General features: G+C 36.4%; 2 protein-coding genes across 7 annotated transcripts in view; one reads left to right on the top strand and one right to left on the bottom strand.

Annotated features, from left to right (window-relative positions):
* Positions 1-23,759, bottom strand: part of zip (myosin heavy chain 10) — a 352,102-nt gene that overhangs the window by 213,730 nt on the left and 114,613 nt on the right. The gene's annotated exons all lie outside the window — the stretch shown is intronic.
* LOC138701697 (uncharacterized) lies at positions 354-2,764 on the top strand. The gene is made up of 2 exons (XM_069828875.1): positions 354-665; positions 1,830-2,764. The coding sequence occupies exons 1-2, from the start codon at positions 376-378 to the stop codon at positions 2,701-2,703; spliced, it is 1,164 nt and encodes a 387-aa protein (XP_069684976.1). The 5' UTR covers positions 354-375; the 3' UTR covers positions 2,704-2,764.

Below are 23,759 nucleotides of genomic sequence, written 5' to 3'. Positions count from 1 at the left end.
GTAAAAAAGACGGGATACTCTTCATGAGAGAATGTTTGAAGCCAGTACAGTAGCAAGTTTAGATCTCTTTCCCAATGCAAACTTGAATGTTAATTTAGTGTTGACACGAAAGCTATAAAACATGTCATTAAACGGAACAATTCGCAATTCGCTTACGTAGACTTAAGGCTTTGCCACACAGAATGCGGGCTACCGCAGCGGGCAGGACGTTGCAGAAAAACGCAGCAGACTGCGATCAGAGACGTCACACACACGTAGAGCGATATACTAGTGCGTGCGGACAGCGCGAAATCTAAGATAACCTGTGATAACAACATAGAGTGCATTCTGCTCAGTTTCTATTTCGAGTGGCTATTGTGTATCTATCTATTTACAATGAATTCTTCTTCTGACGAAGAGGAAATGCTTGCACTTTTCACTGTTATGAGAAAATGTAGAAAGAGAAAATGGGTCCACGACATCAATAAGAAACGAGAACAACTTGGCGAATATCACAGACTGTGTCGGGAATTGGAGTCTTTTAAAGATAGGTTTTTTATTTATTTTCGAATGTCTCGTGAATGCTTCGAAACTTTGCATCAATTACTGGAACCGAAGATTGAAAAATTTACAACAAACTGGAGGAGGCCGATACCTGCAAGAGAAAGGCTTGCCATTTGTCTAAGGTAGGTTCACCAAAGTAATTGAAATTGACATTTATTTTAAACATTTACTTGATATTATGAGATAATTATAATTTTACTAAAAATTATCATATAAATATAAATCATAGAGTATATAAGAATTTCTTTCTTCACCGTAAACTGATGAGTATTCTGTGTAACCGAAATGATTAACAGTCAGTTTACTGATGTTTACCTAAATGTTCAGAAATGTGCTGACTCCACTTTCATAAAGATCCTTCGCAGTGCAGTATTCTTGGGTGACGTCTGTAGGTCGGGGATCCAGTGCGTTTGGATAGTTGACGGCTGGAGTGGAATGTTGGGCGACTGAAGAAGAACTTTGAATCTCGGGGAACATAAACGGTAGTGCAGTTCCCACAGAACTGGTAGAATGATTACTACTATAATCAGTATACACTCTGTTCTGATCTGAACCAACTGAGCTCGTAGATGGAGATTGTGGATTTTGCTCTTCTATTTCTTTTAGTTCGGCCTGACCAAATAGGTTAGCCAAAGTCATTTTCATGATGGCCTGTCTTCTTGCAGAGAAGCGTTTGAATGTTCGAGCGTAGCTCGAAAAGAGATGATCTATTTCGTCGTACTCACGCTTGGAGCTATTCTTCTTTTCGAAATAGTTAATCAACTTCTCGACGTCTTCATTGGATTATTTATTTTTTACCTTTTTCGGGGCTGGCAGCGTTTCTGACGATGGGGATGGTGCATCTCTGATAATACTTTCATCAGCAGACTCAGTGACAATGGGTGATTGAGATTCCACAATCAAGGTTTCTGTGGATGGGACTTCGGATTCACGAATGTTCGATGCTGTTGAACGCGCTGCAAGTGAATCGTCAAAAAACTGCAGGTGGCTGCTCCACGGCCATTTTTTATATTTATTTGCGGCTGTACCCGTAGCACCCTTATCCAACTTTTTGAATTTCATATAGTAGTCTCTCAGGTTTCTCCACTTGTTTTTTACAGAGTCACCTGAAACAAAATAAAATATTAAAAAATACTTAAAATCGTATTTTAACTGAAACTTTGTACATTTAAAGGAAATGTGATAACTTTTTTTATTTTAAAACTAATATAGAGATAGTTTCATCTTATCATTACTTCATAACATAGAGATATTTTTATGGACTTCTGTTGTTTTTTTTTTTTCAGACACTTGGCTACCGGTGATTCACACCAGACTATCGCGTTTTCTTTCCGACTTGGGCGTTCAACAGTTTCTAAAATCGTGAAGGAAGTCTGCAAAGAAATATGGAATGTCTTGCAGCCCTTGCACCTGCCTACCCCTACAGAAGAAAGCTGGAAACGAGCGGAGATTGGATTCCGAGAAATATGGAATTTCCCTAACTGCATAGGAAGCATTGATGGCAAGCACATAAGATTAAAATGTCCCTGTAACAGCGGCTCAAATTATTTCTGCTACAAAAATTTTTTTTCCATAGTTCTTCTGGCTATAGTTGATCCCTTTTACAAATTTCTCGTTGTTGATATTGGCAGTTACGGGAGGCACAGTGACAGTGGCATTTTTGAAAATTCAAAGTTTTATCGCGAGTTCATTGCTGAGAAAACACTTTTACCTCCTAAACCTTTACCAGGGACAAACACCTCCGTTCCTCATGTACTTATTGGTGACGAAGGGTTTGGATTACATACATTTTTAATGCGTCCTTTCCCCAAATCTGCTATTTTAAATGACCCACGAAAAAAGCAATTCAACCAACGGCTCTCAAGAGCTCGAAGAGTCGTGGAAAACGCGTTCGGAATATTAACTCAAAAATGGCGTATCTTTTTTAGACCTATAGAGACAAATGTTGAAACTGCTGTGCTCATAGTACAAGCTGCATGCTGTTTACACAACTACATTAGAAATAATACTTCCGACTTAACCACTGATATAATAGAGCAAGGTGAAAATGGACAACCCCGTGCTTTGCTTTCTCAAACACCAAGTAACCGCAGAGCAAACAGTGTTGCTTTCGAAGTTCGACAACATTTTGTCAATTATTTCAATAATGATTCATTATAAAAATATTTATACACAGTAGATTCCTGCTTCCATTATTCTGTAAATTACTTATTAATTATTCGATTTCTATCTCTTACTATGATTATGTAAATTACTTAATAATTAATTATTAGATTTCTGCTTCTATTGTTATGTAAATTACTTATTAGGTCTAATTCTTAGATTTCTACTCCTTTTATTAGTATGTAGGCTAAATTTCTTATTAATTTTACTGGATTCCTATTTTCAGTGTTACGTAAATTACGTAATATCGACATAAATAAAACTATGTTGAAATACAAAGTGTATAATGCACTTACCTTCTAAGTTCAAGGCCAATCCTATTTCCTTCCATTTCTCCGCCTTTTTCACAACGTTTTTGTACTCCAGATGTCCGGGATCATACAAAAATTTATATTTCCGTACCTCTTCTATGAGTTTTTCAGTCTCCATGTTCCTACTAGAACGCAGAACGCAACGGGCAACACACTCGAAACACAAACTGAAACTAGCCCGCTGCGTCCTCCTCCAGCCCGCTGCGTTAGAACGGCGCGTGTGTGACGGGGATGATGCAATGTTGTGTAAAACAGTTCAGCGTCCTTCCCGCTGCGTGCTAGGATCGCAGGACGCTGCGGTAGCCCGCATTCTGTGTGGCAAGACCTTTAATCGTGCTGACGTTAACTTAGAAGAAATTGCAACGTCAAGATTATTTTACGTTTAAGTTTATGTCGAAACGAAGATTCAGCAAATCACAAAACAGGAGTGACGCGGTAATAGAAGAATGAGAACTGAATCGAAGCAGAGAATAAACCTACCAGCAGATAATTTCCAATGTGTTTTCCGTCCTTCAAGTATAAGAAACCGAAGGATATATTGAAAAAATCTTGCAAAATCGCTTAGACACAGAAAGTAAATACGAGTAAAAGGTATCGCGCAATCGATTCCTCCTTACAACCCCATCGACTTCATTAATCGACTAAGCAATCTGCGTAGCTCAGGTGGTAATCGCGGTTGCTACTGATCAGGAGCTGCGCTTTAGCTATTATCTGGTTGGATTTTTTCCTAGGCTTTCTCTGACTGCAAGGTGAATGTCAGGTAAAATCACATGGCGAATCCTCGATTTCATCTCGATATCCATTCGATACCATCAATTCCATTAAAGCGTCGTCAAGTAACTGGCTTTGAAAAAAGATGGCAGGGGATTTGCAAAACCCTCCTTTTAATCGCATGGAACGCTTAAGTTGCTTGGATATTTATAAGTCGTTCGAAGATGTGAACTTAAATAATCTTTATTTAATTAGTTTCAAATAATCGTTGGCCACCGCTTGATGTAAGTCATCTTGACATAAACATAAAACAAAGAACTTAACTTCTAATGAATATCGTAACTAGTGAAAGAAAAATGCAGCATACATTGCTCAAGCTACTAGTAACATCTTAAAAATATAATGTACATTATACGACATTCAAACTTATTTTTCAATAATGGGATCTTGCGGATTGCATCGGCGCGCGAGTTAAGGAGCAAGACGCGCTTAGAATATCACAGAAATGGTAACGGACATTTTTTCCCGAATAGGTGTCCACTTAAGCGTTACATGTTAAAAATTAGTGTGAAATCCACTCGGTTATTTGAAACGTTCCTCACTAGAATCTTACGTTTTGTTTATACTGTACTGATTCTATGCACATCAAATTATTGTCGATGGATTGAAGCACCAAAGTTGTATGTCTACTTTTTCTAACTTTCGCGAAACCTTGAAAAAAGTGTTTCCTCTTGCATACATCTTACGGAAATACAGAGGGTTGTTTCCGATCTCTGATAACGAATTTGAATGACGTCATGTGCGTCAGGAATCACACCGACAGCTGAATTGCGGCGAGAGGTGACAGACCAGTAGTGAGTGATTTCATAATCAGAGTGCACGGTGTATCACAGTAGCAATGCCCAAGAAAATCGAACCTTATGGGGAGGAGTACATAACTCTTTCCGATGCCAAGTACAATTACGTGAAAATCATAGGGGTCTGCAAAAAACGTGGTTTCATTATTTCCAAGAAAGGCATCGTGTGTGTCCCTAATAAGACTGGCAAAGCTCGGATGAGATTAATTCCAGAATGGAAAAACCAAGCAAATCCACCCGCGTCACAAGTCGCCGCACCCCAGAGATGGTACAAATTAATCCCATTCGAGCTTTATCAATCTTATTAAGTACATAGAAGATGCCTTTCTTGGAAATAACAAAACCCCGTTTATTACAGGCTTCTTTTATTTTCTCTTAACTGTACTTGGCATTGGAAAGGGTTGTTATGTACTCCTCCCAAAAAGGTTCGATTTTCATGGGAATTTATGCTGTGAGTCGCCGTGCACTCTGACTATGAGATCACTCACTACTGGTCTGTCACCTCGCGACACAGTTCAGCTGTCGTGTGACTCCTGACGCAATGATGTCATTCAAATTCGTTATCAGAGATCGGAAACAACCCTGTAATGCAGCAAAATATAATTGTTTATTATAATGTCCCATACTATACAATACAATAATTGTGCAGAATGAAGATTTAGTCTCATACTATCAGTAGGCCTATATATTTTGACCAAAAATGGACATACATCTGTGCTTCAAGTCATCGTTGTGAATGTCACCTTACCTGCTTCTATAAACATTCTATGTATCCTGTTCAACAATGTACAAGCCTGTGAGCAGTCAACCTACTTAATTTGTGCGCACCTAATATCATCTCATAAGACAGTTTGAAAAACCAGTAACGGTGTTAAAATATGGTCAAGAAACATTTTATTCTAAACTACATTACTTTGGAGAAATGGAGAGAGGAAATGTCTGGATTATAAATTCAATAATCTTAGGTTGGAAGCCTGTACAGAAAAAAAATCCTTGCTGCTTTCCCAAATCGGTTTGTGGTCCAATTTAAAGAGCACTTCTGCAGCTTAAAACAGTCAATTAAGCTCCATTTCGGATAAGTCATGCAAGTTACACAGCGGGACAATCTCTTACGATCGTAATGCAAGTAATAAATTTCTACAACCCACGATGGGAACAGGTAATGCGGTCTGGCTTCTGGCGATGTGTTGCCGTGTCGTAACTAATTCCTTCTCTGGCAAAACGCAAATTGCTACGACGCGACAAGAAGGTATGGCATTACAGTAAGAGAATATTTTATGGAAATGGCGTTCCTTCAACAACCATTACAGAACAAAAAGCTTCTCTGCTTTTCAGAATAAGATTATTTGTCTAAGAGGTCTAAGACGACGATAGTAAAAGCTGTGGCTAAATGGTAGTGTGTACGATGGTTCATGATCGACTCCCGGTGACGCAAGTGAAGATATATTTATAATAGTTTTCCCTACGTTCGTATTATGCTACCGTTTCAACGTGAAAATGTCAACCTCATAAATGATGCTGCTAAATGTTGTGTGAAGTATGTGTATTATCCCGCGGTAATGGAATAGGTCGAAAGATCTAATACAAAAGAGGTAATGATGATAAGGGAAGAGAGGAACAGAAGGAGGAAATAATTTCGAGGGATCGGTGTCGGTTAGAGTTCCCGAATAGCTCAGTGGTAGAGCGTTGGTACGTTAAACCAAACGTCCCGGGTTCGATACCCGGCTCCGGAACAATTTTTCCCTCGAAATTATTCAAATCAACTTTACAGGGAGTTATACCTGAAATCTTGATTTGCAGAAGGAGGAAAGTCAGCGAGGAAGAAGAAGTGGGAAATTCCGAAGACTAAGCTGAGTCAACTTTTATTTAATCTTTATGTATTCTTCGATGAGAAACTGCCAGATGACTAGTGCTAAGTCTTGATCGACGGAGAAAGATGGCAACACATACTTTCTCATAAGTTTTGCGCTATTAAAACCCATTCAGTTAATTCATGTTGCGAACGCTATTAGCATATTTCATTACATTCTTTAAATTAATAATAATAATAATAATAATAATAATAATAATAATAATAATCACATCACAACATTTTTTAAAATATATAAAAACGTCACTATCTGAAATTTTTTAAAGAAAAAAAAAATTTTTTTCTATTAATGTAACACTCCTCTAAAAATGTGTGGTGGTTTCACTTTGCATAATGACTAGTTGTATTAGTATCCTCACTGAATCTACTAAGTGGACGGGACACTGACTAGTATTATCTGCCATTCTAGAAAATTCTTTTTAAAGAAATATGATTAAAGTTTTATGTTTTACGTAGGCCCGATGGGATTAATATTCTGACTTCCTCAAAAAATGTATACAAAGTAGCATATACATGCAATTAAAGTTCAATTAGGGGATTTTGGACAAAAAGTTCAGACACATCACATCTTGTATTTAGAAAGGAGTATTTTTATGGGAGCATAATATTTCTGAGACTATTGTGTGAATTATGTTGTTTATGAAGAGCATCTTTAAATGACGGATTATAACTCCCCCCCCCCCGTCCAAAATATCATCTGAAAGAGCATTTTTTTTGCATCGCTAAGAAATACTTCAATTAATTCTATACAGCTTATTTTTATTTATATGTTTTCTACGTAATAATCTGTGCAAATATAATCTGCAGAACAATAAGAATAGGGCACTGACTAAAATTTTGAAAGCATTTTCTGCTGAAGGTAAGATTTTAGGACATTTATGCCGTGTAATACCATTTAAATATTGCGAATACATTTATTTTATCTCAATATATACACTAGGGTATCAATACCATACACTGGAAATTAAAATCCACTGTACGCAAATAAAATGACACAGATAAATGGATCAACTTGTCTCTCAGCCAAATGATGATCAAACGACGTAAGTTACATATTTTCAGATAGGCCTGATACTATGCGAGATTAAGGAAAATTAATCAAGTGAAAGATATTCCACGACATGGATAAAATACGACTTGTCACTGCGGTTAATGACGCATTTGAATAATTAATGCAGGCGACTGTTTCTACATTTAAAAAAAAGGTGGTCCGGCGTCTCTTGGTATGCTAAAGAATTAAATGAAATGTTTGGCAAGTGCCTTGAAACTAGGTCGCTTCAACTTGTCCAGACAGAGAAATTTTGCCCTGTATGTAAAAATAATCTTGCAATCTACAAGCAATTAGTATTCTACATAGAGGTGTAAATTAAAAATTCTAATTATAATAACTCTGAATTACATTACAGTTAGTCATACTAATTGGGCATTGGAAGTAGAGAGAAAGACAGATTACAACTTCCCTCCACCCACTTGGAAGTATTATAACAATCAATCATTTCGAAAACATTGGATATAAAAAAATTAGATGCAATCTCAGAAAGTCGATAGAAATAAGCAAGACAAACACGAACCTATCTATCGTTTGAAAAGAAGTGTTAAGTGATGAGTAAAAAATGTGGGTGCAAGAAAATCTCCACATAGTAGACACAAAGCTGAGATCCAGTTTCTTCAGAACCGAATAACCCAATTCTCTATTTTCCGCGCCTAATTTCTAAGTTTTCTCACGACATACTGTAAAACAATGTGTAACGACTTGCTTCAGTCTGTGAAAACAATCTAAGTACAAAGAACGATACGAGCCCATCATTCCCGATTATTTACAAAAATATTAACTTAGAGAAATTAAAATAATAGAACTTATGATAGGAGCCAGAGGAACTATTCCTCACTTTGTAAAATTATTTTGGCAAAGACATAATCCACATATCCATAAATTAAAACTTCTTGGTTTTTGCTATTAGTTTTCGATAAGGTTTATAATATGTGTTCATTTTCTTTTATACAATCATACAAATTGTTAGAGTGTACTTCGTTCTCGTGGACATTTTCTTATGTTATGTACTATTGAACAGATTTCTTGTATTCGACAGATATTGAAGAAAATGGGAGTGTAAGGGCACAGTACATCAGTTATTCGAAGATTTCATACCGCCATATGACTCGACTAAGAGGGAAGTTTTGTATAATATTCTTATTGAATTTCGTATTCCCAAGAAACTAGTTCGATCAATTAAAATGTGTCTCAGTGAAAAATATAGCAAAGTAATTTTCTGTCTGACGCTTTTCCAATTCACTGCGGACTAAAGCAAGGAGATGCATTATCACATCATCTTTTCTTTTTAACTTTGCTCTAGAATACGCCATTAGGAAAGTCTAGGAAAATAGAGAGGGTTTGGAGTCGAACGGGTTACATCAGCTGCTTGTTTATGCGGATGACGTAAATATGTTGAGAGAAAGTCCACGAACGATTAGGGAATATATGGGGATTTTACTTGAAGCAAGTAAGGAGATAGGTTTGGAAGTAAGCCCCGAAAAAACAAAGTAGCTACATGATTATGTCTCGTGATCAGAACATAGTACGAAATGGAAATATAAAAATACAAAACTGATTTGGAAAGATGTAAAAATTCAAGCAACTTGAAGCAATAGTAACAAATATAAATGACACTCGAGAGGAAATTCAACGTAGAATAAATCAAGTAAATTCCTGTTATTATTCCGCTCAGAAGTTTTTGTCATCCAGTCTGCTCTCGAAAAAGATGAAAGTTAGAAATTATAAAACAGTTATATTGCTGGTTGTTCTGTATGGTTGTGAAACTTGGACTCTAACTTTGAGAGAGGAACAGAGATTAAGAGTGTTTGAGAATAAGGTGCTTAGGAAAATATTTGGGGCTAAGAGGGATGAAGTTACAGGAGAATTGAGAAAGTTATACAACGCAGAACTGCACGCATTGTATTCTTCACCTGACACAATTAGGAACATTAAATCCAGACTTCTGAGATGGGCAGGACATGTAGCACGTATGGGTGAATCCAAATATGCATAAAGAGTGTTAATTGGAATACCTGAGGTGAAAAGACCTTTTGGGAGGCCAAGACGTAGATGGGAGGATAATATTTTAAATATGGATTTGAGGGAGGTGGGATATGATGGTAGAGACTGGATTAATCTTCTCAGGATAGGGACCGATGGCGGGTTGATGTGAGGGCGGCAATGAACCTCCGGTTTCCTTAAAAGCCATTTGTATGTAAGTCAGTCTTTGTTCTCGTGGCAATCCTTGATGGGGGAAGTTTCTAATAATAAAAATAATATTTCAGTATCTCCGGTCATCTTATTGTCTCTAAAGAGACTGTTCTGAAGGAATATAAGAAACTACAAATACTTTATAGCGGGGATTCTCGACCTGTGATACATGTACACTCATGGCACACGGAAGCTTGGTAGACGGTATACCTAATCACATGTATAACAGATTGGCCATCCCCATGTTTAACATGTGGAAGAGAACAACCACCAGGATCGCCACTGTCGATTGGTAACGACCGCTAAATGGCAGTACTGTTGCTCCATGCCATTCAAATGAGAGTTATAACGTGATTTCTTCTGCAGTCACTAGATGGCAGCGTAGTGAAATTGATTAAAGTTGTTGCCTTGAAAGCCCGTAAGGGTGATCAATCTGTTAATATGTGATCTGGAGTGGTACTCACTTACTTACTTACAAATGGCTTTTAAGGAACCCGAAGGTTCATTGCCGCCCTCACATAAGCCCGCCATCGGTCCCTATCCTGTGCAAGATTAAGCCAGTCTCTATCATCATACCCCACCTCCCTCAAATCCATTTTAATATTATCCTCCCATCTACGTCTCGGCCTCCCTAAAGGTCTTTTTCCCTCCGGTCTCCCGACTAACACTCTATATGCATTTCTGGATTCGCCCATACGTGCTACATGCCCTGCCCATCTCAAACGTCTGGATTTCAAGTTCCTAATTATGTCAGGTGAAGAATACAATGCGTGCAGTTCTGTGTTGTGTAACTTTCTCCATTCTCCTGTAACTTCATCCCGCTTAGCCCCAAATATTTTCCTAAGCACCTTATTCTCAAACACCCTTAACCTATGTTCCTCTCTCAGAGTGAGAGTCCAAGTTTCACAGCCATATAGAAGAACCGGTAATATAACTGTTTTATAAATTCTAACTTTCAGATTTTTGGACAGCAGACTGGATGATAAGAGCTTCTCAACCGAATAATAACACGCATTTCCCATATTTATTCTGCGTTTAATTTCCTCCCGAGTGTCATTTACATTTGTTACTGTTGCTCCAAGATATTTGAATTTTTCCACCTCTTCGAAGGATAAATCTCCAATATTTATATTTCCATTTCGTACAATATTCCCGTCACGAGACATAATCATATACTTTGTCTTTTCGGGATTTACTTCCAAACCGATCGCTTTACTTGCTTCAAGTAAAATTTCCGTGTTTTCCCTAACCGTTTGTGTATTTTTCTCCTAACATATTCACGTCATCTGCATAGACAAGAAGCTGATGTAGGCCGTTCAATTCCAAACCATGCCTGTTATCCTGAACTTTCCTAATGGCATATTCTAAAGCGAAGTTAAAAAGTAAAGGTGATAGTGCATCTCCCTGCTTTAGCCCGCAGTGAATTGGAAAAGGATCAGATAGAAACTGACCTATACGGACTCTGCTGTATGTTTCACTGAGACACATTTTAATTAATCGAACTAGTTTCTTGGGAATACCAAATTCAATAAGAATATCATATAATACTTCCCTCTTAACCGAATCATATGCCTTTTTGAAATCTATGAATAACTGACGTATTGTACCCTTATACTCCCATTTTTTCTCCATTATCTGCCGAATACAAAAAATCTGATCAATAGTCGATCTATTACGCCGAAAACCGCACTGATGATCCCCAATAATTTCATCTACGTACGGAGTTAATCTCCTCAAAAGAATATTGGACAAAATTTTGTACGACGTCAACAAAAGTGATATTCCTCGAAAGTTACCACAGTTGGTTTTGTCCCCCTTTTTAAAAATAGGTACAATTATGGACTCCTTCCATTGTTCTGGTACAATTTCCTTTTCCCAAATAGCAAGTACAAGTTTATAAATTTCGCTATATAATGCACTTCCACCCTCTTGTATTAATTCTGCTGGAATTTGATCAATACCTGGAGACTTGTACTTTTTCAGATTTTCTATAGCAATTTCGACTTCTGAAATCGTGGGTTCGGGTATAAATGGCTCAGCAGTTTGTATTTCAATATCGTCCCGATCATTTCTATTTGGCCTATGTACATTTAGTAGTTGCGCAAAATAGTTTTTCCATCTGTTTAGGATTGATGAAGAGTCTGCAAGCAAGTCACCATTCTCATCCTTGATCACGTTTACCCTTGGCTGATATCCGTTCTTAAATTCCTTTATACCCTTATATAAATCTCGAATGTTTTTATTCTTACTATTTGTTTCTACCTCATTCAGTTTTTCCTTCAAGTAACCTCTCTTTTTATTCCTAAGTGTACGACTTGCTTCCCGTCTTTCATTGAAATAATTATCTCTATTCTCCTCAACTGGATCCTGTAAGAATTTCAATTTTGCCTGTTTCCTTCTTTCTACTACCATGCAACAATCTTCATCAAACCACGGTTTCTTTTTCTTAGTTTCATAATAACCTATGCTCTGCTCAGCTGCAATTTTGATACTATCTCTGATATTTTCCCACACGCTATTAACATCTAATTCTTTCTCAACTTCGTCGGAACTTTCTAAAGTGGCAAACCTATTCGAAATTTCGACCTGATAATTTTGCTTAGCATCCTCGTCCTTTAATTTCAAAATATTGAATTTAATAATATTAACTTGTTGCTCTACTCGCTTGGCTACTGATAATCTTTCTCTTAATTCTCCAATCACCAAATAATGGTCAGAATTACAGTCTGCACCTCTGAAAGTTCGAATATCTACTATACTAGTATGTCTCCGTTTATCTATCAAGATGTGATCTATTTGGTTGTGTGTCAATCCATCTGGAGAAGTCCAAGTATATTTATGTATATCCTTATGGGGGAATGTTGTACTTTTGACAATTAAATTTTTCGATGTGGCAAAGTTGACTAATCTAACTCCATTGTCACTACTAATTGCGTGTAGGCTCTCTTTTCCAATAGTTGGTCTAAAAATATCCTCCCGTCCTACTTTAGCGTTGAAATCCCCCAATAAAATTTCCATATGATATCTAGGGAACTGATCAAAAGTATGTTCCAATTCCTCATAGAAGCTATCCTTTATATAGTCGTCTTTCTCTTCTGTAGGGGCGTGAGCATTTATAACTATGATGTCGCACCATCTACCCTTAAGTACTAAATATGATAACCTGTCACTGATAAATTCGACCTTTTTTACTGCTGATTTTATTCTTTTATGTACAAAGAATCCTGTTCCTAATTGGTGATTATTGTTTCCTTCCCCATAATACAACAAGTAATCTCCTATTTGTGATATACCATTCCCATCTAACCTAACCTCTTGTACTCCCACAAAGTCTATTCTATATCTAGCTAGTTCTTTTGCTACTAATGTTACCCCTCCTGTTCTATAAAGACTGGTACTCACTACGACTCATAACAAAAATATCAGTTGAAGCACGCACGCTTAGCATTGGTTTCGGAAGAGTTGAATTGCTTGTAAGAGGAAAGTGGCTTTATAATTTAATCTTAGAGTTTTTCGCATCATTTTTATTTTATTTTAATATATGTTACTTAAACATGTATTTTTTTTTATTTTCACAACTGATGTTTCTGAAAATAGGATACAATGGGAGGAGTGTTGTTCTACGCAAGAGCAGTCTTTTCCATCTCTATCCTTCATACCTCTTCTCTCTAGTACAAAAACGGTTTCGGAACGCAGAGATGAAATGGTATAACTCTAATCTCTTTCTGCTTGTACTTCTCTTCTTCTTGTACTCCCCTTGCTCTTTTCTCGCGTCACCCACACGTAGATCCCCGTACAGATACGCAGTATAGTAAAGCTAAGCACCTGTCGAGAGGTGATCACACCCATATACAGTTCTACGTGAAGATAAAGTAAAGCTATGCTGTCTGTCAATACTTTCATCAACACTATGTGACACACCTGTTAAGTTTCAGACGACGGAACGAAAAAGAATTTCGGACACAGTGAAAAAGCTTCATTTTATTACAGTAGGAGTATGCTGCCTAATTTTCTTGAATATCTTCTCAGACTACTTTTCCATGATTTCTCGCATAATCATAGCTTGGTCAAGTGATGAATTGTCCATTTGAGATTTGATGTTGACAATGCGGTAATAAAACAAGTCCAAATTCTCCATAACTGTTATTCCATCATTGCTATATGTTCCATCATTAACACGTTTCATTCAACGCTGTCTACGATAACAGAGTCGATGAATAAAACCTGCATATCTACAAAGTGACACACATTCACGAAAAATTTCATGCGAAACACATGGTGTCGTCTACACAGATGTGTACAAGGCCTAACAAATTGTCAGTGTGTTTATATATGCAAGAAACCGATAAAATGTTTCTCTCTCTCACGAGTTGCCTGCGTATAGAATCCAAACATGGGCATGTTTACTGGTAGATATTGATTCTAGTTCGATACCGAGACCGCTATAAAATATGCAGTGATTACTGCTCCAGCAGCCGACGTAGAGGCGGACACATGTCATTGGGGGATAAAGTCTGTCAATTTAGCTCTCGAGAGACGCAAGACTCCCTTCCCTATGGGGTGTTGGGGTACCACGGAAGCTTGTCGAGGTTTTAGTGAAATTAAATTCCCCGATTGCCGAACGTGGTATACAACAGGGACTGTGTGAATTTAACACTAACAATGTGATCTATGTCGTATTAGAAGGTACCCTGACATCGTGCTATCCCCACAGCATGAGTTCCATCGTGTCCGAAGAGTGTTAAGACTTGAAATATCATATGTACTTCGGTACATTACAATAATAGAAGACTTGAAAAGTTTAAATGGGGCCTACTTCTATTTCTTGGCCGCTTCGTTATTTCCGGGGTTTGCAAAATCGTTCTTCGTTTTTATTTTACGTTAAATAAAAAGTAACTTTTTTTATACAATTGAAATAATTAAGTGGCAAAAAACTAAAGCATTATAATTCAGCACAGACTAAAACATGAAAATTCTCAAAGATTTTGGAGACATTTGTTTGAAGTCTCTTCTACTCCATCTGATGTAACAAAGATAATCTTTTTCGCGAGACCTGCTGTGGACTTCACTGGTTCTCAAAACTAGTGAAAGAAATTTGGCCAACAGTCACTTTCTTTACTTGTAACTTTTTTTATTCTGTAAACTGACATTGTTTGTTTGTTTGTGTACTTGTTTACCTTTTTTTCTTACTCTGTTATCTTTCATCATTATTTGTTCTTGTAATGTTGTGTATGCTTTGTCTAATAGCAGCCTCTAATTTGAGGAAGCTCTAGTCAATAAAATATATATAATATGGAAATGAGGCGGAGCACCATGTTGTTGAAAAGGGAAGAGTTCGGAACAACCTTTGCACCGTTGTTAACGAGTGTCTTCACTTACTGCAGAATACGACTTGTGTCGTGGATTCGCCATTTTGTCAACCTGTCTCCCCCTGGCGATGTAGACATGAAGCAAACTTCCCGCGCCAATAAAACCAAAACTTTGAGAGTTTTGCTATCAACAGACGCACACTATAATACTGTACAACGGTGAATCTCGTTTACTGTTTGCAACATTTCCTCGCGATTTATGTCCGACGCACTGGTAGACCTACATATCCCCCGAACAGGCTGAGAAAGGGGAAATGTCATACTGTTGTGTGAATATTACATGCGACATTTAAAACATGTGTGCCCTTTTGTATTATTCAGTAATTCTACGGATGGGTCGATAGTCTCTTCATATTTGACCCGATTGACATTTCTAGGTCAGTGATTTTCAAATTATTTCGACCTGCCCTTTTACGATGAGCTTCCATTTAATTGAAAAATGTTCGTGGTAATTCTAACATACTGACATTTTTCTGTGTCAACGAAATAAATCATTATCCACCAATCTTTCATATTTAATTAGTCTTCCCATAACGTTACTGTGGTCCAGGTGCAGCTTTGTAGGCATACAGATTCACACCAAAGAGAACCGAGTTCAATTATTTTACAAATCGTGTTTATATTTGTCATATGAGGATATGGAACAAATTTTCTTAATGTGTGTAAGTTTTTCCTGTCACCCTCACTCCATTTAATTATTGATATTGAGATACATTATCTCATCATCTCATCTCTGAACAGCATTCGCACTTGAAAAGTTGTGTTAAATAGAGCACTACTAATTCTTGAAGTACCAGACGTACCTCAGATAACGACTTCTCTCACAAAGGAACTTTCTCAATGTTACAAATTTTCCTCAACTTCGCTATTCATTGTTTTTATCTCCTTTTAATTAGGCCTACTCAACCCAAATTGTCCTTGACCGGTCTTTTTCAATTATGTTTAATTTCTTTAAAAATTTCTTGAATTGTGGAAGAATGAAGACGATTTAATGCTTTACTACAATTCAAGTTAAAAGTCCTTTTAAGCCAAAATCGTATCACAAATAACATCATAATTTACTACAGTTGTGGATCGTCTCCACATTTTTGTATAAGCATTCTTCTCCAATTACTTCCAAATTACTGCTTCATTGACTCTCTATAACTTTTCTCACTTCTTGTACCTAACGTGGTCTTGTCATATTTTTGGTTACTCAGGAGAATGCGAGCGGAAGCAATGTGTCCTTCTTGACTGTTGCTGCTGATTTTTATAAACAGACTGTTGCTGCTGATTTTTATACACATCACTCATTGTCAGATAAGCTCCCCAGTAGCCAGGTTATTTCACATACCAAAAACTAAGGATACTAATTATTTTAATAAAGTTGTTTAGCCAACTGACCGAAGACAGATTTTAACTTCGTGACAACAATAAGACACCACCCATGAGTAATTAACTGCTTAATGTAGTGCAACTTGTAATTAGTAGCTTAACCTCTCGCTTCCTATGCACAAGAGCAATGAAGTCTGCATATATTTTACTGAATAATATCTCTAATGCTTCACATAATGTAAGCATTCGTATGGTTAACACACATCTCCCTGCCGCTTCATCTCCCGCTCTTCATCTCGTAACAAACAATAAGGATCCCTTATCTTACGCTGCAGTTAATTTCTTAAAATTCGACAAATGAAAGCGGTTCTCTTCCTTGAAGCTATTCGAAAGATTGTGGAACTCCGCAATAATAATAATAATAATAATAATAATAATAATAATAATAATAATAATAAAGTCGCCACGGTGGTCTAGTAGCTAGAGTACTGAACTCAGAATCCTGTGGATCCGGGTTCGATCAACAGCGTACCCCTGATTTATAACGTAGTGAGCAACCAAGTGATCCATATAACACAGGGATTTTCTCCGGGAGCTCCGGTTCCCCTGTAGCATTTCAACAAATCTCCATCATCGTCTCATCTCATCCCAGGTTAGCGTAGACAATCTCCTATGGAGCAACCTGAACAACGACTCTAAGTTAACTGGTCTACACAACTGGCTTCATATGGGTGAATGACGAACAGTCAAGTAACCGCCGTTAGTTAAAAATAATTACCAAATTAATAATTTAACTCTCGTCTTATAAATTTTTTCATTGCTTCTACTCAGCTTTAATACTTACTGAAATGATTCATACTGAAGTGGCGGTAAAATAACTTTTGCAGATTAACATCTACAATATGCTACCGACGCCAAACACTAGCCTACCCATTATTTACAGTATGAAAATCTATGAGACTGAATGACGGTGTGTAGTATTCTAGAATTCTAGTTTGCCATTTGTTTGCCCAGATTCCACTTCCTCTCAAGTTAGATATCTCTGTTTTTCTCGTATATCCCCGAAGCTCAAGATACTTAAATATTACTCACTTCCCGATCTATACATTTCCACTCAGCACTTGGTCACCGCCGAAAATAATACTGGTAACTTTTACTAGATATATCTTTTATACTATTGTTACTGTTATGGGACCGAGATAAAAACTCCACAATGAAGCAAGACACAAAGTTCAACTATACAGGGCGTAAGGGGTATAAATGTCGTCCTTTTTACAGTCATCGGGGACGGTCTACAGGATCAAAAATGTCCATACAACATAGGGTCAAAACTTTACAGTTTTCCCAGAAAAAAATATATATTTCTTCTCTTATTTTATTCGCGTTAAACTGCTTATATCGTTAGTAAAATTACGAAAACAATTACATTAGTAGATATATCTAGCATTAGTTTAAATACATATTTGTGTGTTCTATTACGATTTCGTAAAATTAAATAAAATTGCATGCTTAAATTTGTTAATATTCTGGCGTGAGAGACGTGGCATCGTATTCAGCAGACAGTATTCTGCACAGACGTACGTACATGTCAGCTGAATTCAAGGTCCCTGTCCATAGGTCTACTGCCGAGCGGATGAATTTCGGTACCAAGTATTCCATAAACAACTTACAATGTCATTCACAGTTTAAGAATATCATATGTCATTAACAGGGAAAGGGATTTGGAGTATTATAACGAATGGTGAAACGTAGTATAGATATTCGTAGCTCAGTGACTGTCGAGCGAGCTGCATGGACAAGTACAGTCCACTTCATACAAACTTACACGCAACGTGCTGTAAACGTATTTTAGAATAAACAAATGTTATAGTTTAATGACATATAGTGGTCTACGTACATAATCTGCATTTCATTTTGAACTACATGTATTTTTCTTGGCAACGCACAAGACACCAATAAACAACATTACAAAAATACATAATTCTACATCCTCGCGTGTCAGTGGAAATATTGATGGCTGATAGACAGTTGTCTTCTGTATGGAACTCGCCTCTGAATATGTATGTTTTTCTGTCAGCAGCGTGTTAAATTAAAATCTTTATTTACAATATTATGAAATATGACAATATGTATACAACGTACACTACAGTATTTACAATATATACAATATACTACAATATTTACAACATAGCCTAACACAGTAACATTAAATGTTGAAAAAAATGTAGCACCAAACGCAATGGCATTTTCAATTAATGCTAGGTTTTGTTGATAAAACAATTATTCCTGCTGTGCCTTGTAAATTGTAAATATCATTTCCAAATTTTCAAAATACAACTTTGCTCTGTTGCAAGGAAGGAAATTTTTTAACATGTAAAAACTCCGCTCTACATCTGCAGAGACAATTGGAGAGTACTTGAAACAAGATACGTCAATCAAATTCACATGTTGAATGACGTCATTGGGACACATCTTTGTTAGTACATCTGAAATCCGATTAAGAATACTATACCTATCATTTTTAATCAAACTATGTTCATTTTTTCACCAACGTTTTCCTACTTCACCTTCTACTGTACTCAGTTTATTTACAATAGTCCTCATAATATTTATTTGCTCAACTAGTTCCACTCCTGACTTTTCTAACCAAATAATGGCATCCGGTAAATATAAAAAATTGACTTAATATCCAGGACTTCGTTTTAGATTGTTCTATCATTTAGCAGTTCCTGGCGTATTTGAATCGCAGCCGCGTCATCGGGAATTGTTTCCTGAATTTTGATACTCGATCTGGAGCTTTTACAAATATAGGCTAGTCTTTCAATTTTGTATTGTTAGTTGGTTTCACTTTCGGCATTGTACCTGCACTTCACTACTCTGAACTGCAAACCTGCATGTTCTTATGCGACAACTGTCCCGTTCACCTGTTGTTGACGTGCAAAGATCTGAGAGTATGTCATGGAGGGGAGGACTTGGTATAAAGGGTTGTAAACAAATGGCTGTGTAGATGCCAATACTAGCTTTTACTACTCCAAATTCCGTTCCCTAGTTATTAATTTAAGAAGAAAGTCGTCGTAATTCAAGTGAGGCAAGAAGATGTACCGTCAATGTTTTCCGCAATGAAGATTACCTAATCGGCGAACTTTTGTAGCGGTTTCTCAACGTTTATTACAAACTAGGAGTCTCTTACCTCGTTTCGAAAATCACACAAACAGAATTTAAAAAAAAATGGTACTGCTTTATGGAAGCGGGAGAGATTAAAATGTTGCCTTTAAAAAAGTTCGTGTGATTTTGTGCAGTAAACCATTATTGGTTATTTTTTAGACGTACAATAAAAAAATGGACCAATATTGCCAATATTGTTAAATAAAATGGAAATTTACCATAAAGTTCTATTAATGAGATTGAAAGTTTGTATTTGCTGTTCATTTTATGTAAACAACGGTCCGCCCCTGCATTAGAACAGAGCATCTGTTTTGTACCGGTATGTCTGTATCCGCTTGAGCTGTACTGTGTACTTGTAAACTCCCTTCTTCCAATCCAGCAACGTTGTCAAACGCCTAATATTGTAAACTTTAATAATTAGTTAAATATTGCAATTAGAAAAAAATTCTGAGGACATTTTTTCTTCCTTATGACATGAACAATCAACAGTTAAAATAATGACACTTCTACCCCTTACACCCTGTATAATACAGTACTCGTAATAAAAAAAACTTGCTCCAATGTCGAATAGCTCTCCGGTCCGGGTACCGCTCTTAGAATGTAGAAATTCTATGTTCAACTACCACAGCGTGAAGAAGTAAAGATTTTGGATTTATGTGATAGATTTATTACATAAAAAAGCTCCTTTTGATTATGAATAAACATCAATGAAGACCACATTATAAGCCTACATAATTATTCTACTTGTACTTAACTCGTGACTACAGACGACATTATGACTCTGAAGATTCCTGGTAGAAGATACTGGAAACATGAAGATTTGAAACTTCATTAATTTACTGTATTTTATGGATAACTACGCTCGCCCCCAACGTATTAATACAAGGCGTCAAGCAGGACCAATGCTTCAGTCGTAACATTCTTAACACTGGAGATCAACCACCAACCAATCTCAGAGCATCGAACCACAGACCTCTTGGTGAGAAGTCATGAGGACCGGGCCTTTTCTGTCACGTGAGTTTTATAATGCAGGACGAGTCGCCATGGTAACGACTCCCAAAATGTAGCCTCTCGTTTTAACATGCAACCTGAATTAAGAATGGTGCATTCATTTGAAACTGTCCACAATTGGCTGGAGAAGGGAGTTTACTATGCTGCAGTGAAGTGTCTCCAAGCCACAGACGCAAGGATAGAATCTTTCATGTCTTAAGAAGAAAGCACAATGAATAAATTACCAAGGACAAGCTCCACGGCATACTTCGCATGCTTACACAGTCAGGTTTGGTTGCTTACTCTCCTCATCCCCTTCTCCCTGTATCTTAAAATCGTTTTATTTTTTCTTAAATCATAAACTAAACGGTAGGCGGGTATTCAAAGAACTCTTCTTACACGTCACATTAATCTATCCTCGGTTAAATCGTCTGGCTGCCATAAAATTCAACGAAACAACAGCGTATGTACCTACAAGATGATGCTAGTACCAAAAAGCCATTCGACTGTAGTAAAACCCTTTCGCCAAATTTAGAAGAATTCTTTGAACTGTTTTTATACTCTTAAATAAATCGAGGCCGAACGGTTCAAGTCTATAAATAAACATGGAAATCGTTTAATACAGAGTTAAAAAAGAACAGAAGCTTGAAGCAAGAGTTTACACATATAACACATCCACAAAGTAGTCTTCTAAAACATACTGGCTATTAATAATAGACATACTTTACCGATTTTTTCAGACAAGGTCATTCATGCAACTACGAAACTATTTTTTTTTCCAACGCAATGAACTGTTGGAGTTTCTTTTAATGACTATTACACTTTTACTACTTCATACTACTTTTGACCAATAAAACGGTACGAAAACTAATTTTCCAACCAATCATGGTGGCTTCTTATCGCACAATTTTATCGCTTCCCTAGCATTTGTTTCTGTGTTTGCCAATATTTCAAACTGCACTGGTCTGCAAGTCAAAAAAAAAAAAAAAAACAGAAAATTGCAAATCACTCCAGTCGATGCACAGCAGTTTCAAATATGACACGCATTGGCATTCAAGAACAAGAATTAATAAAGATCACTGGTCATAGTAATGCATCTTCCCTGAAACCCTATTTACAAATAAATGAAGAGCACCATTCGGAAATCCTGAATAAGTTGAGAAATACACCATGTACATCAACGAGTTCCACTTCTTTTACGCACATGTCCAATATAACAACTGAACCACCAACCACTAAAATATTAAAATTTTAAAATTGTACTTTCAATAATTGTTCCTTTTAAAATTATTCATGTTTATTTTTTATTTCATCATCCTTAATTAAAACTTTTCTTGTTTATTTCATCATCCGTAATTAAAACTTTTCTAACACTTGTTTATATTATTTATGTTATGTTATAGCTTCTGCTGTATGATATTATGGATAGCCACGTATCAGAGATTGTTTAATACTAAAATTTATTGAAAATCATCTGTCAAATGAGGTTGATTACTGAGATCCGGATAATTGAAGTAAAATGCAACTGTTTTAATAAAAATGAAACACTCAACAAAGCCTTCTTGACTAGTAACCGTCCACAGACTTCAATGAAGATTCTATAACTGGCACAAATAATAAGAAAAGAGCTAATCATAACACACTACTGCCATCTAGCGGAATATCTGTAATGTTGAGATGATGCAATAATACATTTGAAGACAGTTCAGTATTTTCGTAAGTCAATTAATATTTTATTGTATTAGAGTACTTCGTTACTTCTAATCTGTATATACTTCCTTCTAAACGTGTAATAGTCAATTAAATCCCAGTCGAATTTTGATTTTCTCTAGATAAATCAAAACCTCTAGTGATATTACTGTTGAAAAACTATGCAAATAGGCCTACTGGAGTAGTGCGATTCATTCGAAGACACCAAAACAACTTCCTACTTTTAAGTTACTTTCCGCAATTGAGGCGTTCTCTGGAACAAGAACTTAACTACAAAATTTTGAATTTGAGATACAGAGCATCAAACATTTTAGAACTCGTATAACACCACTGAGCAGAACGACATTCAAATGTTTCTAGAGGCCACTGTCTTTGTTGGATGAAAATAATATTTGGTCAGGAGGAAGATGTGTTATTAAGGATTCAATATATGCTGGAAACGAAAATACAACATAACGTACGTCGAGTTGTTATATTACAGAACTCCTCAATTACAAGTGCTATCAAGAAATAAAGGAAAGGAGACAAGGAAAAAGGGAATAAAACTGGAAATAAAATAGAAAATGAAGGTAAAAAGAAGCAAAACGAGAACAGAAATACAAAATGAATAAATATTTTTTAACAGAAAACCTTACAAAATATTTTCTGTGAACAGGCCTAATTCTAATTTGGAAGTAAGCTCAGATAAGAGCTGAGGCAAAATTTAGTTTCATTCAAGTAAAGTCTGATAAAGTAAGGTAGATTAACGTAAGACAATTTTCTACTATGTTTCTTTTCAACCGAGGTTATTAACCCCTTACCGCATGGGACAGTCTTGCACACACCGGTTTAATATTCAAATAACTTTAGTTCTTTCTTTCTCAACTGATTTATTTATTTATTTATTTATTTATTTATTTATTTATTCTGGTGCAGTTAAGGCCATCAGGCCTTCTCTTCCACAACACCAGGATACAAATACAATAATACAAATAAACAGAAAAAAATACACTATATACAAAATAAAGCTACACAAAAAAATAGAGAGAGAGAGAGAGAGAAACACTATAAACAAAGTAAAGCCACACAAAAATAGTAAAGCCACACAAAAATGTCACATATAGTCAAATCCAATTCTTGACCGTGTGCCATATATCTGTCCCAGTACGCAGTTTGAAATATTATATGCTGATATTATAAATTATATGAATATAAAACCGGTATGTGCCAATGTCCCAGAATGCGGTAAGGGTTAAGAGACTAGATGTTGATATGGTAATGCTGGAGCAATGGTGAAACGAGAATGACAGAATAACCTAAACATAGCGTTCCCGAGATACAAAGCCGGAGTCTTACTGCAGAAACTGCAGTTGGAAAAAAATTTAATGTGGGTATTTTTTCTTAGTCTGAAGGTGAACTTAAAAATTCAGGCAAAGAATCACAAAACAAAAGCTGTAAATACTGCAAATATGGTCGTATTTCCCTCCAGTACATATTCGGAGTCAGTTTAGGACAACACTGAATTGGAGAAAA

Source organism: Periplaneta americana, chromosome 6 (assembly GCF_040183065.1).
Source record: "Periplaneta americana isolate PAMFEO1 chromosome 6, P.americana_PAMFEO1_priV1, whole genome shotgun sequence".
Classification (NCBI taxonomy): domain Eukaryota; kingdom Metazoa; phylum Arthropoda; class Insecta; order Blattodea; family Blattidae; genus Periplaneta; species Periplaneta americana.
Note: the sequence above shows the minus strand (reverse complement) of the source record. Positions and strands in the feature narration are given on the sequence as shown.

Excerpts from the sequence above, each read along its gene's own strand:
- LOC138701697 (XM_069828875.1), top strand. The coding sequence starts at position 376 with ATGAATTCTTCTTCTGACGAAGAGGAAATGCTTGCACTTTTCACTGTT. Across the intron at positions 666-1,829 it reads AGGCTTGCCATTTGTCTAAG|ACACTTGGCTACCGGTGATT; the intron begins GTAGGTTCACCA and ends TTTTTTTTTCAG.